The 18,769-nt window shown below is 44.4% G+C and overlaps 1 protein-coding gene across 1 annotated transcript; it reads right to left on the reverse strand.

The window, feature by feature from the left end:
* Nucleotides 1-14,056: 14,056 nt before the first annotated feature.
* On the reverse strand, nucleotides 14,057-15,713 carry LOC133931428 (protein IRX15-LIKE-like). The gene is made up of 2 exons (XM_062378301.1): nucleotides 14,635-15,713; nucleotides 14,057-14,497 (listed from the first exon to the last, which is right to left on the reverse strand). The coding sequence occupies exons 1-2, from the start codon at nucleotides 15,354-15,356 to the stop codon at nucleotides 14,230-14,232; spliced, it is 990 nt and encodes a 329-aa protein (XP_062234285.1). The 5' UTR covers nucleotides 15,357-15,713; the 3' UTR covers nucleotides 14,057-14,229.
* Between the last annotated feature and the right edge of the window lie 3,056 nt (nucleotides 15,714-18,769).

The raw sequence follows: 18,769 nt of genomic DNA on the forward strand, positions 1-18,769 counted from the left end.
TCTTGGTTCCTTTCCTGCATAATAGGAGCATTTCGTAGGGTCATCCTGTGGTAAAGATTTATGTACTGAAATTGTTCAATATTATTTGTTCCGCATGCGATAAGGCTGGTTTCATCCCAAAGTAAGTGAGGTTTCGATTGGGACATGCACTTCTGTGCACAGCGCATCATGCTTACAGCATGTATAATGGATTACTTAGATGAGGTATTTATGAGAAAAAAACCGGGTTTATTTTCTCAACTGTAGTAGCATATGTGCTGAGGTAGAATGCAAGATGCTTATTTAGGTGCTGCTATTTATATTGGTGCTAATAAGATAATTATTTTTAAGCACATGTAATTTTTGTTTGTATTGGAAATTATAATTTTGATGTAGGTGTTTAACACTTTTTTCCTTAAGCATCTAGCCATATGCATCTAGAATTGTTCATGCCCTTAGAATACCTGGTTGGTAGATGCAATCATGCGTAACTCAAATGCCTGGCCTGAGGTAAACTTGACTGGTGCTAAAAGATTTATGTACCGAGACTGTTCAATATTATTTGTCGGTAATGCGATAAGGCTAGTTTCATACTTTCATCCCAACGTAAGATGATGAAGGTGTGATTTTGCACACGCTTATTGCAATCTCTGTTCATCATGCTCAACATGCCTGGTTGGTAGAGGCAAACTCCAATGCATGGAACCAAAAATGCCTGGCCCGAGAAGAGGCATGACTTGACAAAAAGGCAGACAACTTTATTGCAAATCGCAGTACAGGGAAGAGTGAACTTACATGGACATAAATGCCACAAAATTACTCGTACGGTTTTTCTCAAACTCAGTGTCATGCAGGGGATTTATGCTACTTCTCTAGAAGCTAAACTCCTCTCACCTACTAACAGTTCATGAGATAAACTGGGGGTAGAAGGGCCACTGGTGCTTTGCATGTTACTAGCAACTGTACATACGTTACCTTGAAATCAATTTAGCATATAGCAATTGAAAAAGGTATAAAAGATAAATAATAGAGGATTGAATGTATTTTTAAATGTATGAAAGATAAATATTGAATATCTATATATGGAAGACAAATAATTGAAGATTAAATATATTTTTAAAAGAAGAATTAGAGTCTAACTTTACGCGGTAACCGTTTGATCAATTTAGGTTGACAGTAGAGATCATCTGGATCTGTCGTAACTGATGAATTATATAGAAATATAGATTAATAAAAGCCTCCAACAAACCAACTTATTGACTATTGAGAAAAAGTTTACTTTAGGTCGTCCAAGGCCTTGTGTAAGCTATATAATTGCACAAGGTTATAGAGAGTCAACACTAAACCAACACAAGTCAACCCCAATGAGCAGACTTGGGGCGCGGTATACCCACTCTCCTTAATATTGCGCCTACAGTGAAAAGTAAATGAATGAATGATTAGGACACTTATATAGAATCCAAAAATAACATATTTGGTGAATTGAAGATAATGTTGAGCACTAACATTTCTTGAGTAATCACATTGTCCTTCCGCCCCAGAACCCTTTTCATTCCCCGGTGCACCGGAGCCCTTCTTGTGAATTCATCTGCAGTAAACACAGCCAGGGGCGAAGCCAGGATTTGAGGTTGGGGGGGGGGGGGACAAGCCAGTGAAGCCTATGACCAAATAGCTTGTGTAGTTGTGTGGGCTGGGCTTAGGGGGTTCCAAAATCGGATGGGGGGCCCGGCCCACCCCGCCCCCCCCCCCCCCACCCCGCCCCCCCCTGTAGCTTCGCCCCTGCACACAGCGATTCAGACTCTTCCTTCTCAATACAAGAATGGGGCCTTTACACGTCTGACTAACGTTTCAACTGAACATGATGGGAAAAGGATATTCTATTTTATTTATTTAAGCAGGACTCAGATCAGAAACAGTAAGATCCTTACAAAATAAAGTGAAGCAAAAGTAATCCACACCCGCTTTGTTTATGGATGAGGAGGATTTGGTTTAAATTTGAACAAATCAATGACTTAGCCAGACTCTTTCCTTTCCGCTCTTCGGGAGACCAGGGCCTCCAGTCGCACCCTTTTGTGCCTTGGCTTTCAGCTCCTACAGTGCCTGCTTGTGCACAAATATGAAGTTCATGTCAGCAAACAAGGACTCTAACTAACCACAAAGGAACAAAACAACGCATAGAACTGGCTGTTAGTCTCATATTTTCCTCCTATTCCTTCTGCAAAGATGAAGGATCACTCAGCAAAGAAAGGATATCAGAAAAATGTCAAATATGAAGGCCAATTGTAGAGAGGGCAGCCGAACCCAGTGGTTCCTCGAGGCTGCTCTCAGGTGGGAGACCCGGGTTCGATCCCCGGCTCCCACCCCCGGAGACGCTGTGCAGCTCCTGTGCAGCTGCATAGTGTGGGTCTCCACTTTGAAAAAAAAAATGAAGGCCAATTGTAACTGATAACTGAAGCTGCTAAAAACGACCCCTTATACTGTCTATGGCTCTATTCACTAGTTCTCCAAAATAAAAATAAAAACATTGTTATTAATTCTCGCGTAGCATAACCGGAAGAGATGCATAGCATTTCGCCAAAAGCCTCGGCTGGTTTCAAACAGCCCTAGTAGTTCTTACAACTGACCGATTGAGTAACCATTAATCAACCATTCACACCGCTCAAATATGGCTCAAATGAACTCTCTTGTGGGGATGAAACAACTTTTGGTAAAGAATACAATTGGACACACATAAGTGGTCTTTGGCAACTACCTTACCCCCATAAATTATCAGGACAACCTCTTCAATCCTTGATGGTAGTTACCAGTAAATGAAACGTACCATAACCAGTCAGGGAAAGTCAAACAAAATCTGATGGTACCTTCCCTACCATGGAAAATCAACAAAACTTGATGGTGTCACTACGTGAAAAATAGATAAAACATAAAACAGACAAGAAATTAGTAATAGATAGTAATATGATACATCACTATGATAATAACGATAGGTCGTAGTTATGACCCGTCACTCATTAACAGTCATAAGTGATATGTCATACTGACTGTAGCCTCATCTGGTTCCAAACTGCCCTAGTAGTTCTTACAACTGACCGACCGAGTAACCATTCATCAACCCTTCGCACCGCTCAAATAGGGCTCAAATGAACTCTCTTGTGGGGGATGAAACAAATTTTGGTAAAGAACACAATTGAACACACATAAGTGACATTTGGCAACTACCTTACCCCCATAAATTATCAGGACAACCTCTTCAATCCTTGATAGTAGTTACGAGTCAGGGAAAAGTACCGTAACCAGTCAGGGAAAGTCAAACAAAATCTAATGGTACCTTCCCTATCATGGAAAGTCAACAAAACGTAACGGTGTTACTACGTGAAAAACAGACAAATGAGATATGAAATTAGTAACAGATCATCCTAGATTAGTCATAAGTGATGGGTTATCCTAGACTAGTCATAAGTGATATGTCATATTACGACTCGTCACTAATAACTAACTCATCAGTGACGAGTCATCCTAGAGAGTCATTAGTGACAGTTCAAGTTGTGACCCGTCACTAATAATCAGTTTGATAAAATAGAGCAGATGAAGAAAATTTAACTAATTAGTTATTAGATATATTAATCAATCAGTTTCCTATCATAACTTACTTAATTTTTTTTTCTTATATAGTAAATATGTATATAGGATTATGCTATATATTTTTTTACCTTAGCAGTATTAGAATATGAATTATTATATATTTCTGCTTAAGTTTGATGTAAGAGATGACGGCTATGGACACAAATGCGTATTTTGAAAACGATGCAAAAACTTCATGCATGAGAACTCAATCTTCCAGACCATTTTTGGTCTAAAAAAATTCACTGAACCCGACAAAATGGGAAGAAACTGATGTAATTTTTTTTTCTTCTGTAGATTCCAGTAGAGTAAAAAAAAACGTCAAAATCAAAATTTGTATGTAAAAGTTATACCTATTTTTACTGAATGTCACTTCGGGTCACATATTTGGTAACATGGTCATAAGTAGCGAGTTATAGTTGTGATTCGTCACCTATGAACTTTGACAACGAAGGTTAAAATTATAAAATATCTACTTTCTATCACAACGAAGTGATAGCTGAGATGTTAAGGGGCTACGCGCATGAGGGGAGGTCGCGAGTTCGATTCTCATATAACGTAAAGACTAAAAATGGTTTGAAAAATGACGTGGCTTGTGGGGGCATATATGATGGGCCCTGTGTTGGGTGGCTTGGGTGAGAAAAAAAAATATATTTAACTTTTTTCATATCAAAAAACACGAAAAAGTCATAAGTGATGGGTCACTGTTACGGTCCGTCACTTATGATATTCGCATATGACAAGTCAATTTGTAACTCGTCATCTATAACTGAATTGGTGACGGATTAAGACCTGTTACGGGTATGGGACTTATCACTAATAACGGCTACCACTTGTCATCTATGACTTTTTTTCACGTAGTGTGTACACCCAGTCAAGGAAGAAAACCAAGTGTGATGGCTAGAAACCGTAGGGATGCCCACCATCACATAACATCGTCACGGAAAGGTATTCGTGACAGTTTCCTGTTAGAGAAAGGAGGTATCCTTGACTACGTAGCCTTGACGGTAAATGCTTGATGGGTGCCTATTACGAATGAGTATTCTTGATGGTAGAAAGCCTTCTGTGACAGTTTTAGGCCATCGAGAAAAATCCATATCCTGGTAATGTTACATTGCTGTAGCTTAAAAAGGTAGGGCCCGCTAGGGTTTGCCATACCTCCTCCTCCCCTGTCCTTTGCTAGCTTCAGGAGCCATGGTTCGAATTCATTGGGGAAAAATTGTTGTGCCATTTTCATGGTTGATTTTGCATGTTACTATTAAAAAATATGGCTAATTCAACAATTGATTAGATCGCAGTAAAATTGCATCCGGCGATGGTGTTAGTATTTATATTGCTATTGCCAGGTTATCTGCAGTAACCGACAAGACAAATAGAAGAAGGTTTGTTTACAAGAGGATTGCACATTTGTACCCGAAGCATATTCTCTCTCTAACTTACAAATATACAATAGATCAACATATTTCAATGGTCTCCCTCAATCTCAATTAGTCACAATAGATCGAGATTGTTCTTCAGCGCAAAGAATGCCTGTGATGCAATTGGCTTTGTGAAGATGTCAACTACTTGATCCTAAGATGAATGGCTTTGTGAAGATGTGAGCTACTTGATCCTGAGATGAAATGAACCGTATATCCAGCAACTTGTGTGCCACTATTTCACGCACATAGTGAAAATCTATCTTAGCGTGCATGGTCAGTATGATTATTGGATTTGTTGAGAGATAAGTCACTCTAAGATTATAAAAAAGACTTACAGGAAAAAAAAGAGTCCAATTTCATTTCTTTTTTGCAACTTCAATTATGTGCTTCGCTTAGTGTTTAGACAAAAAATATAGGCATCTCGTACTAAACTAAGTCATAAAATTCAAGAAAAAGTAGAGATATTTTTAAAAATAAAGTGAATGAATTTATTAAAAAAGGACTTTATTAGATTCGAACGATAACTTCTGCCGCCTTACCATGGCATTACTCTACCACTAAGTGAAAAACCCGTTATCGGATTTGAACCGGTGACTTGTGCCTTACCATGGCAGTCGTGAGTGAAAAAAATCCCAAGTTCTTTAAGTAATGACCAGATCCATAACACTTCCACTGTTGCTTTGGCAAGGCCTTGAAGACCGTTGTTTGCTTCATGGAACTCCATGATATTAAGTTGGTGCTGAAGAACACTGCATACCCCTTGTCGACTGGAGGTCATGGGGGCACCCAGCCTAATTGGCATAAGACGAAGCGCTGAGCAAGACAACTGTATCCGAACTTCCAAAGTTCGTGACCACGAGTCCACAACGACAAGCGAGGCACCACTAGGGATTAAAATTTCAATGAAATTTTACAAAATTTAAGGTGAAACGAAATATCTAATTTCAAAATTTCTTTCACTGACATGTGAGATCCACATAGCAGTTGTAAAAAATGATCAAAATTTCAATAAAATTTTGTAAATTTCGATCTTTTTACTGGTGAATGAAAAAAGTTGTTAAACAAAAATGAAATCCCTGGACACCACCATCTCCAACAACGGCGCTACCATCATGCATATGGTAGTCGTAGATTAAGGAAGCTCTCCACCGTTTAGCACCACTTCCTATCCGATCCTCCGATGCATATGGCAGATGTGGAATGGTAGTCTAAAAAAAGGCAACTAGTGCAATGAAATTGGAAGGAGCCGGAGGAGCATTCCATACACACGCACACGCCTCCGAGTGCCAGTTTACGGAAGAATGCCATCTCGGAGAGGACGCCGCTGCGATCACGACGACGTGTGTATAATTATATGCCACCACGCCATGAACACAAGCTAAACCGTCCCAAACTCTTGGTTGAACCCTTCGTACGAGCACTCGCAGCCATGCACTTGTTCCAGTTCGTCGCGGCGTGGCTGTTCCCCAGCGCCGTGTGCGCGACGACGGCGCCTGCCTCCGCGGTGGCCACGGCCACGACCGCTGCGTCCTTTGAGCCCGACCGCGCGTCGTCGCCGGTGTTCAGCGTTAAGGCAGCCGACTCGGCTTCCTCCCGCTCCTCCTCGTCGAGTGTGGACCACTTCAGTTTCAGAACGTCCCGGCAGCAGAGCCCCTCCACCTCGCCGCTGTGCTTCGGCGCGGGTGGCGCCGGGAGGCTGTTGTGGGGCTCAAGCAGAGCCCGCGCGCGCGCGTCCAAGAAGCAGGAGGAGGAGGCTGCGTCGAGCGTGGCGCCGAAGAGCGACGCGGTGGGGAGGTACCTGCGGAAGATATCGAGGCGGCTGAGGAAAGCTCGGGCCGCTAAGGAGTCGCCGGCACCCAGGGGCGCCGTCGACGGCACGGCCCGTGAGCGCGAGGAGGCCGTGGCGAGCGCCATCGCCTACTGCAAGGAGACGCTCCAGCGCGGTACGTCGCCGCTCCCGCCTAGTCCGGACGGCTGGTTCCACTACAGGCAGGAGGAGATAATCGCCAGCGCCACCGCGCACTCCAACGAGCGCAGGGCCTCGCAGCCCCCGCCGCTGCCGCCACGGCGAATGGCCCTTCTCGAGAGGCAGGCGAAGGGCGCGCACTGCACTGAGTCGCTGCGCCCTCCCCCGACAAGCCGGGACGGCTCTGTCTCTGCAAGCGCCGTCGCGCACGGCAAGGAGTCGCCGCATCACGACCACGTCGCCGGTGACCGTACGTTTCTCAAACCACCCGCGACTGCCTTTGCAACAACGCATGCACGCCGATGCGCTATGCATGCTTGCCATATATGCATCCTGATGCACGCGAACGTCTAATGCGTAGGTTCTCCATGCACGCGTGCAGAGAGCTGCAGCGAGACGGGCGAGTCCGCGGCGGCAGCAGAACCTGCAAAGACGTCGTCACCGAGTGATCCGGCGGCCGGGGAGTTGGAAATGCACGGCAGCTTCAACGAGATGGATTTTCTGAAAACCTTCGACGGGCACGAGGGGATGATCAGTCGTCACTTCGTCACTATACAAATCTGAATAAGCGGCTCTTATGTTCAGGAAGCAATGCTGCGACTCTGCGGTCGATCTCACCTCTCGTTTTCACGAGAATTTTGCGTCAAAAGATGCAACTGGGAAGTGCACAAAAGATCGATCATACCAATTACCCAAGGAAATAAGGAATCACAGCAGCAGGTTTTTTTTTTCTATTTCGAAAATACAAGAAACAGTTAGAATACATGAATAGAAAATGTTGATCGCATCCATTTTTTAACCTGTCAGTTAAGTTGTAACTAATTTAGCACCTGCTTTGCATGATCCAGTAAGTTACGAAGTTAAGCAGATAGTAGTCTTCAATCCTCTGAGCATATAAAGCAAATATTTGCACCGGTGTGATTCTGTTCTCTAAGTTAAGCAGAGTCTTCTCGTCTGGTTAAGTCATTTGCTGCGCAACTCTTGGTCGAATGTTGCATTCTTGTGTCCAATGCGCATTGCATCATCATTCCTTCCAATGGAACTGGAGGAACTTTTGGGCTTCCATGTCAGCTGATTATTTCTGAAGTAGAACAGGTACTGAATTTTTTCAGTGGTGAAAACACACGGCTAGGCACTCTGGCCTGCATCAATGGTCGACCGGCTACTTGTGTTGGTTGCCTGCCACTTCTTAGCTTGTGCACTGCTATGCTAAAACTCAGCTATACCTGCAGCAAGAATGATCAAATTCCTGGAGCAAGCCAATGCAAGACCTGTGAGGAAGTTAATTGGAAACGCTGGAGAGGATAAACGACCCTGGCGGTGTACAGCTCTACTGCTGCACATGTTCCTGCCGGTGTAGCCTCCAACTGTCTGTTTTTCTTCGTCTGTCTTGAAACCAAAGGACAAAGCGGTCAAGTCTTGGCTGTTTCACATATCTAAAACAATTTCTATAACCAAGTAAAACTTGGAGCGGAAAAATATTCAGATACAGGTTCATCTTGGCAAAACCACAACCCGATCGAGTCACCATCAATCAGCAGAAGAATGGTACGCGGCACTACATATTTCACTTAATTCATGTGGGGGACAGCAAGCATTATTGACCAATCCAAATGTTCAGACACAGGTCCAACACTGTATAGGCACAAACTACCAGACTTACATATGAAGTTATTCACAGGCACTATTTCTTACTGCATGTTCATCCAGACAAGTTTACACGGCAATTTACTTTCAATTGTTTCTCATAATCTTTTTTTAGATCAAACTGTATTCACGTAATCTGATGTGACTACGCAGATCTGTAAATTTGGTGCAACATCTCTAATTTGCAAGGTCTAGTATGTCTGTATTCTGACTGAAGAATAAATTAGACTGATTGGCAATTGCACATGAATGGCAGCAAAAGCCATGTATCAAGTTTCAAGGTGCCTTTCAATGGGGAGCACAGCATTGCATCACCCTATCTTTGCCTCTATGCTTTGATATTTCCATGTCATCTGAGATCCGTGCCACCCATGGCTGCAAGAAGAGATGGTTATAATCTATTATATTATTATTTGAGAAGAAAAATAGACTCCAAGTTTGCTCTCAAAGCCACAAAATTATCACATTAATCCAAAAAAAGAATCTAAAATACTCATTTTTATGAATATCTAACGGTATAAGTTAAATCAAAGAGTCCGTATCAAATACGATTAATAAATATATAAATTCGGAATTAAAAATTATAGAAAATTAGCAGTTCGATTTTGATATGGTTTGGGGAGAAAAATATCTAAATAAAGATGCCAAATAAAATAATTTAATAATAATTAAAACAGGGTTAGGATAAAAAATAAGCATCTATATTAAATATAATCTTATAAAAAAATCAAATACCTAAATAAAGAGTCCATGTAAAATATAATTAATCAACAGTTAAAATTTATAGTAAAAAATAATGATTTTTTTCAAAAATTCTTATTACGATAATACATTAAGAAGCACTGTGTAGCTCAAGCTCGTTACATTAAGCAGATAACATGCAAGGTACAACACGCAGATAATATAAACCTATTTTGATTTTTGTCGGACTGTCTACTCTAACGCACGACTTTGATAATTGATCAAAATATATGTAAATTGAATCAATATGTGTATACGATTCGGTACAAGTGTGGAGTATAAATAATTTTCTTTTCTACTTAAAATAATTTTTATTTCTTCTTCTAACTTTATAGGTTTTGTAACTAAATGACACTAACCTTAAAAATTAGAGACTAATTTTTAATCAAATATTATTATGATAAACTATTACAATGAGACTAATCACGTTATTAATGTGGACAACCTTGCTAGTATCTAATATGGTTGGATCTGTATGGTATTTTCTGCCGCTGCTTGCTTCTTCATGTTCATTCCTGGACTGGCTGACATGTTCAGCTTCTGGTGAAAGACATGTCTGAAAATTTCATCTACAGCTTGCTGATCAATGGTGCTAGGATTGACAAAAGAAGCCTGTTTGCCACTGCTCTTTGCAGTTACCCTACACAGAGGCGCCTAGAGCTCCATGTCCGCCGCCGCGTCCGCTCCGTCCCTCTCGTCTCCGACCTCTTCTTCTCGTTTGGGCGCGGGGGATGGCGAAAGAAGTGCTCTGGCCGGCCGGAAGGGCATGGAGTGTGTGCAATCTGAGCACCGAGTGCGGTGGACTCTTTAGTGGCATACAAACAATCTTCCCGAGCTATAGAGCCTTCCTGCACTATATGCATTCAACAACTTCTCAGCTGAAAGGAAGGAGCCCGGGTTTGTGTCCAGATGCATCTGCAGCGCTGAGTGACAGACAGGAGCAGTGCTGCACTGCAAGCCAAGGTTCGGCAAACAAATCACTGTGTCAGTGTGTCAGCTTGCTAACCATACAGTGATTATCATCAAATGTCAATGTGACAAGAACCTTTTTTTCCGCAAGATTTTTGCTTCCACCCACTTTGTTTAATTTGTACATAGCAGCTGAATGGATACATTGACATGAACTCACCTGTATCCCTTGCGGCGTATAAGCTTTGTCTGAATTGCCAATAGGTGCAGCAAGCACCATGATTCATGAGACCACCCACTAGAGGGTGCAACTGAATTTTGTCAGGTTTCAGGAATGCATTCCGAGTAGATGACACTATTGGATCCTCATCACCTTTTCTTTGTTTTTTTTCCTTGAACACAGTTACAGAAGACTCATCATTTGCTATAAGGAGAAACGCCACAGATGACACAAATAGCTGGAAGGTTTCTTCCTTGAGACACGACGGCCGTCAAGGCGTCATCGGTGCTGGGCCTCAACCTACTGCTCATGGCGCTCCCCCTGGCTTCAAGCAAGTCCACCTGCAAACAAAGAGAAACTTGAAGAGATAACAAAACGGCACATGAAAGGTTCTGTACGCTGACGTAAAAGATCAAGATTAATTGGTTGCAAGTTATCTGATCTCTCTGTATAGAATGTAGTTGAGCTGCAACACTTAGTGGTAACCTTCTTTTGCTCTTTCCTTTGAAGGCTATGGGAAGGAGGCGTGCGACGAGTGGCTGAGCGGCCCATACCTGCTGCTGCTGCTGCTCCTCCTCCTGTGCAGCATCGTCAAGACATTTGCATCGAGTGCGACACAGGATCCAGCTTTTACTTCCACCGGCGATGACAAATGGTTGACGCTGTTGCAGACGACATGGCTTACCAGACTGCGCGAGGTATGGACGGCTACAGTCCTGGACTGAAGCCACCTCGCCATGTCGGCGCTGCCACACGCCGTTGGTGCCGGAACGCGGTAAAGTCTGTAGAGGCATCACGACGGGGCCGTCCTCCCCTCGCCATTTTGCAGAAGAGGTCGCCGCCACCACGAAAGATGGGAGTTCTTCAGCTCCATCAGTTTGGGTTGGAACGTGCGACTGGTGCGTTTGTTTTCCTGCATCTCCTTCGTCCTGGTCTACTGTTGCAGTCTGATGGGTATAAATATAATTTTATTCTACCTTAGAAGCTCCACTTTACGAATACAGGCTCTACATCTATTCATACAACGCGTCTATTTTTTATTGGTATAAAATTATCTTTATACGAGTAAATAAACATAATTTTAACTTTTACATTCATTTATACGATTTCAGAATCAATCAACTAAATAGAAACTCAGCTCAATCTATTTAAATAGATATCACAAACTAAATAGTCTTTTTTTTAATAAATATAATTTTATTATATTTATTAATATAACTCAGTTTACTTATATAATATAGCTCTGCTAAACATCCCTTCTAACTAAATATATCCTAATTTCTACTAGAATCCAACTGTCTCTTGCGTTTTCTAGGAAATTCCCACGTTTCAAAGGAACCAAAAGGTGAAGTATGTGTGACTCTAATCGCCGTGCGTGCACAATGCGACAGCAATCAACTGTCAGTTCTGGCGAGCACCGCCACCGACGGAAAATAGCAGTACTATTCATCGATCCTGATGTCTTTTTTCTTTATTTTTTAATAGACGGATCAGAAAATTTTTAACGGCTGACAACCTGTCCACCAGGAGAGGATGGGAGCATGAACCGGTTTGCTGTCTCGGCGAACTGACCCAGGAAACAACGAAGTACCTGCTGATACAATGTGATTTTGCGAAGGCTGTTCTGAATTTTGTAGGCACATGGATGAACATGGAGGACCTCCTGCCAGGTTTTCGTCAAAAATAAAATAAAATAGACGTATCTTGATGTCTTGTAAAACAAATCTAGCGCACGTACAGTTCAACTCTAAAGTCAACTTTTAGTCAATAGAAATGTTAGTTACATGTCACAGACGCCATGAATACGAGCTCTGTTTACGAGACAACTATAGATGCCAAACCAATCCGTCGTTGTTAATAGGGAAGGGAAAATTAAACTAGCTTTACGCACGTGTAACCTATCAAAATCGTTTATTTAACTTAAAATTTGTGTTAAAAATTATAAAATAAATAAGAGAATCAATCAAAGGATAAATATCAGATAAGATAAACGAGTGAACAAAATAAACCAAGTGGCTACACTCTATGTGAAGTTGTCTCTTACGAATGCATCAGCTTCCACAAGCTACTTGCATTGGCTTACACATTGCAGCGACGACACTTGCACGTACAGTCCATGCCATTTCGAGTTTTCGACGTCTCAGATATGCCTCCTGTCTAGCACACTGCATGCATGGCAGGGGATGGAACATCCGAGTCCGCGTCGGTACGTGGAACAGCAACAGCTCGACAAGCAGCGTCCGGTGCTTAACGTCACACGCGTCACAGCACGGCAGCATTTAGTAATTCGATCTTCAGAATCCAGTTCGCCGTGCATCCATTCCAACAGTGGCTGGTCCAAGAACTCGTGACGATGGACTTTGCAACACTCACTTGGCCCTTTCCGCCCAACGGTGCACCGATCGCGTGTGTTCGAACTTACGGTGCTCCCAACTTTTACTGTTCACTCCACTACGAAAGCGTGAGCCCGTGCTCTACAGAAAAGAAAATTCTGTTATATGAGCTGTCAGAACTATTATTTATATTAAATATTTGTACTAGAGAGATATGTAAAAAATCGTAAGATAACTAGAGAAATCAGATGAGAAAAATAAATGAGCGAGATAATCTATATTTCTACGGTCATACAAAATTGTTTTTTCCCCTTCAATGTGTGATAGGAGGCGCACTCGCGATGTGGTGGAGCGAAGGCGATGGATGGCCTCGCAGGCACGTTGTGTGCCAATCGAACACGAAACTTGTCGATTCTTCCACCACCCTGCCGAGCCTGCACCGTGTGTCGCGTCAAGCGTGACCAGGAGAGGAACGAGACGAGCGAACAGTCGCCGGACCGGACGAGAGGCTCCACTCCCGCCGCCCATTCCGCTGCCGGCACGGCCGGCCATGACCGGACTACGCGCGTCTTCGCTCCAATGGGGACGATGATGCTGTCCGGTCGGGAAGCAGTGGGCAGTGGATGCTGCGGACAGCGAGGCCCCGCGTCAGTGAAGGGTACTCATGCTGCAAGGCTAGAGAACCAAAAATGGCAGCATGTTAATGCTGCCAATTCGGCACTCACTCCATGCTTCCTTCATTGCGGTCGCGAATTCAGATTCCCGGCGCTGCTACTGGGTGTATCTGATACTGTGATGCACACATTCTGGGTGTATTCTGGCCTCCTTCGCACTTGAGAACTAGTTTACAGAAACTTTTCAGGGGAGTTCATTTGATCCTCATTTGCCATACTGTCCCTATGACTTTTCCAGTCTTTATACGAGGAGGAGAAAGTTGAGTTCCTAGCAGCTGCAGATCCAGAGGGAAGGCCCCCTACAATTTTTTGATACGAAAGAGTAAAAAGAAGAGGGGAGGAAGAGAAAAAAGAAGAGGTAGGGAAGGAGGAAGAAAAAGAGGAGAGGGAGAGCCCTACTTCTACTTCTTAGCTCTGGACCCGTTTAAAGATCCTGGCATCTTGAGAATTTGATTTTTGAGGGAATTTTGGTGGTCCTGGCTGTGGTGAGGAAACGTGAAAAATTCGTCGAAAAAGGAAGAACAGAATCAACCACCACCAAGGAGTCGTCGAAGACAGAGACACATTCCTCTGCTTTTTTTGTCACACCAATTTTTACAGCCTTCACCATTCACCCTTTGTCTTCTTTTCACGCATACGACAGCAACATCATCATCATTAACCATCACTCGTGAAGGAGGTTAAAAAAAAGTAGAAGAAGATGAAAGTAAGGGTAAATCTAGTGGGCGGCCGCAGCCGCGCCGCCGCAGAAGGCGTCCCGGAGAACGGCGCTCCCGCCGCGCACGACGAAGTGCGCGAGCGACCGCGTGCTGGTCTCAGCGACGCGGTTCTCCTCGCACAGGAACTCCCTCGAGCACGCCCGCTCCACCTCCCGCTCGTAGTCGTGCACCAGCACGTCCGTCGCCGCGCCCTCCGCCGACCGCGTCCGCGCCAGCACTCCCGCCGTGAATATCGCCGACATCCTCCCCGGTGACGACGCCGTGTACCTGCAACGGACAGTGCAGAGGGGGATTTAACTGGCTGCTGTAGCACGAGCGAGAAATGAAGCTGATAAAAATTGCATGTGCTATTGGAGAAGACGATAATAAAAGTTGGATCTTGGATGGTAGAGTCGAGTGGGTACCCGCGCGGGCCGTCGACGAGGATGACGTCCCAGGAGACGTCGTAGAGCTGGTTGGGGAGGTCGTTGATAGCGAGGCGGCAGTCGGAGAAGAGGAGGTTCTGGACAGGGCGGCACTCAGCAGCGTGTGCGGCGCGGGCGGCGTCGAGGAGGTCGGGGAACTCGCGGACGGTGGTGGTGTAGGCGACGTCGTAGGCCTCCAGACCCGGGTGCCGGCCCTCAAGGTGGGACACGTAGTACTGGTTCTCGTCGAGGAACACGGTGCGCCCTCCGTGGTTGAGCGCGCGCCACAGCGGTGTCTCCCCGCCGAGCCCGAACACCAGCAGGTTGCACGGCGCGCGCCGCTTCAGCACCGCCGCGATGGCCCGCACGTCAGCGCCAGGCATGCTCGGCGTCGAGTTCCCGCCCGCCGATGCGTACTGCACCAAGGCGTCGAACACGTACCCCGGCAGCCCCGCCTCCGCTGCCGCGCCGCCGACACCAGCCCCCGCCGGCACCGCGAACGCCGCCGACGACCTCCCGGATGCCCCACCCGCCCCCGGGTCCCGCGCGGCCGACAGCAGCGTCGTCGCCAGGGACACGCACGCGAAGCAGGCCAAGAACACGGCGGCGCACACCCGGCGCCGCGGGCCAAGAACCGCGGCCCCCGGGGACCCCGCGCCGCCGGACGGCTTGTTCGAGGACGGGTGGACCAGCAGCAGCTTCGGCCCGCTCAGCCCCTTCATCTCCTACCCCCCCCCCCCCCTCCCCAACCACAAGATACGAGCTTGGAACAAAGACAATGGCGAGGTGGAGCCGACGTGCAGGTGGTTGTGACGAATTTAACCGGACCGATCTACTCCTCCTTGTGCTAGAGAGAGTGTGAGTTGGGAGCGGAGATAGATATGGAGGAGGTGGTGGTGGCCGCGTGCGATGGGGACGAGTAGGGGAATGGATGGAGTGTCAGCTCAGGTGGAGGAGGATGAGCAACCGAGCAAGGAGAAGATGGGTTCGGTCAGGGTAGTTGGAATGGGGGGAAAGGAGTTTAATCCCGCCGGGATTTGCGGTGGGTGGTGCTCTTCGTTTTCGTGTGCGACACTTGCAATCGGCATGGAGCCATGGAGGATTACCATGGTTAATGCAAATTTCTTGCGTCTTAAAATGTTGAGACAAAAATAGCAGTAATACTATTACTACTAATACTCATCTCTTTTCCTTAGAGTTTTTTCATCTTAAAAACTGCTTGAATTCACTAGTGATGCTATAGAAAATGACAAACTCTTCTACTATTGCGAGGAGCATATCTTTTGGAACGAAGATTTGTAACTGTTTTCTGCTTAATTAGCTGATAAATTAGCTTCTACTAATGAATGGTTTAGTAGTACTGTGGAGGTCAATCTGGTCGTATCAATGTCGTATGACGCGAGTTTTGTCATGTGGGAGGAAATCTCTCGTTGTTAGGCCGTCAATGCTCCTTTGAACGGACGAAATGTGGAGCCAAGGAAGCCATCGTTTTCTGCCTTCATTCAGTTGCAAGTCAGCAGGAGAAGTCATGAGTATAAGTCAGCAATAAAGGTCATGCAATATGCTATCAAAGTTTGGTGCCAGGAAATGAAAATACGTTTGACGAAAATCTGCACTTCTCGAGCCCAAAATGGGTTAGATGGGGAGATGTTATCAGTACTCGCTGCTTGGAATTTAAGTCACGGGCCTGACACGTATGAGCCAATTTGTCCATCCATCGACGTCCATTCTCTGCATCGCCTTCCAAGTGACGCCTCAAAGAACACAAGCTGCCGACGCACTGACGACACCATGCGGTGCAGTGCTGCCATCCTGAAGCATACGATTTCAGGGTCGGACCGAGCATGACAGTGTCCGGCTCTTTACAACTTTACAAAAAATGACAAAGTCTAAAGAAAAAATTAAGCAGTGCCCTCGCTAGCTATATGCTGGATCTGCCCATGTATGATTTTGCCTCCTTGTTCTTTATTTTTTTAAGAATGGATTCGTGAGCCATTGGTATTTGTTTTTTGCGTGACCGAGAATGAAACAATTGTAAGCTAATCTTATATTAGTATAGCAAGCCCCGACAATTAACACCAGAAAGATTTGTCTTACTGGTACGGAATGCTACGACATTGCATCAGAGTATCAGACAAAATACAGAGCTAGTTTGTACTATTCTACAGAATCTTTGTGTCATGAAAAACAGTGTTATTTTGATACCGAAAACAGGGCTTTGACCATTAATTTCTCTGAAAACATATTTATTTATATTTGGAATTAGATAATATTATGATATTACAATCTATGAATACCTGCAGATATTGTAGGCTGGATTTAAAATTGACGGACAGCATGCTATACAAATGGTCACTTTTCTGTGACGCGAGGCAGTCCAGTACAGGCATCAAAAGTAGGAGTTGATTACATCTGAAGAAAGGTGAAAACAAGCATGCTGTCTTGGTCTTAACATTGACGGCCATATTTTTAAGGAGGATTCCCGAGAATGTTTGGCGTGTCATAACGCCATGCCGCTCCCTTGCAAGAGGAAAAGGAGAGCTGCTAATCTGATGCTACTCCTCCACCAGACGATAAATTATTAGGTTGATAATCAAAAGCAGGAGCATCGAAAGCAAAGTCTCGCCTTCTTTTCAGATCTGCTCTTAATGGATGCTGTGATTGCTCCCAGGATCAGAATCTTGCTGAAAGGTTTGGAATGGTTTAGTTTAATTCAATCCTGGTAGTTTGCAGTTTACTGCTCTTATTTGATACCTTTTCGCAGTTTAGGTTTCTGAGAATGGATAGAAGAAGCTAGAAAGTTTAACCAGCTGGGATGCAGAAGGCAAAACCTCTGAGAGCCTTACACTTAACGGATTCTCAAGTAGCCATGCTTAACAAACAACAAAGTGTTAGATACAAATAGATTCCGACAAGCATTGATCGGAATTGTTAAGTTGATGGCAAATTGGCAATGCATTTTGCCCTAGCATTCCAAAATGAAGTGCCAGCTAACTGAGTTATTGCAGAAAATCTGGACAGGAAAATAAACAATGTTATTGTCAGTTTTAACAATAGGAGCAACGAACATGGCAAATGCAAGCAGACACCATTTCGACGTACCTATAGACTACTTTCAATCATACACCATTTCGATGTACCCATAGACTAGTTTCAATCAGACACCATTTCGATGTACACATATACCAGTTTCTATTTTTCTCACCCAACAGTGGCCACCACTAGCACATTGCTGTTCCTGCATTTCACAGGGCTGATATGAACTCTGACTGCACTACAGCACTAGTACTCCTTCACTAAGGTGCAGCAACATCGTGCCGGAGCACAAGACCGGAGATCAAAGCAGCAACATCTGACACAGCTCTTGTGAACAGCACTCGCGTTAGCTATACGATTCCTGAAAGCACCAAAATGTATATGTACTTATTTCTCCACTCAAATAAATGGTATTATTATTTTGATTTCCTTTTGAAGGGGATGATGGCTATACAGGTAAGTGGGACAAACCAATCACCCTGACAACCCGATAGTTTCTTCGAAACAAAATGTCAAACTCAACCACTCACTAGAGGTACAAGATCAGGTAGCTTACGGGTTCTGTTGCAATAATAGAAGGGTCGACTGATGACTGCAGTTAATAGCCCAAATTTGACTGAGCTCGTTGCCTACGTTCAGTCATATCCAATAATTGTACCTCGATATTTGCTTAGCAAATCATAAACAGGGCTCATCTCAGCTATTTGGTAGGACAGGCATGCAGAAGATAGAGCAATGTGAACCTTTCCGGTGCCCGGTAGATTTACCTACTAATGAATTGTGTGAACAATCATAGTTCAGATAGGGGAAAAGAAAAGAGTGGGTATAGTTCAGCAGAACCATCACTATTAGATACAGTACTTTTACGCAGAAAGTAGGACAACCTGCGAAAGAGCCAAAATATACCAAGATAATGTTTGAGTCTCTTTCCTTTTATTTTCTAGTGCATGTTTGAGTATTTTGAGGTGGAGGATAAGAGACGGCACTCCAGTGTTACGGCAAGTGCCAGGCCATAAGTGTCTTTCTGTTGAACTTTATGATATGCCTCCAAAATTTTCCATTGAATACGAATTGATCAAACAATCTGATATAGACGTGG

This window comes from Phragmites australis, chromosome 10 (assembly GCF_958298935.1).
Source record: "Phragmites australis chromosome 10, lpPhrAust1.1, whole genome shotgun sequence".
NCBI lineage: Eukaryota > Viridiplantae > Streptophyta > Magnoliopsida > Poales > Poaceae > Phragmites > Phragmites australis.

What these genes read in the sequence shown, in the direction of transcription:
- LOC133931428 (XM_062378301.1), bottom strand. Translation starts at nt 15,356, where the DNA reads ATGAAGGGGCTGAGCGGGCCGAAGCTGCTGCTGGTCCACCCGTCCTCG. An exon ending in CTCGTCGACGGCCCGCGCGG is followed by an intron (nt 14,498 to 14,634) that starts GTACCCACTCGA and finishes TGTCCGTTGCAG; the next exon opens with GTACACGGCGTCGTCACCGG.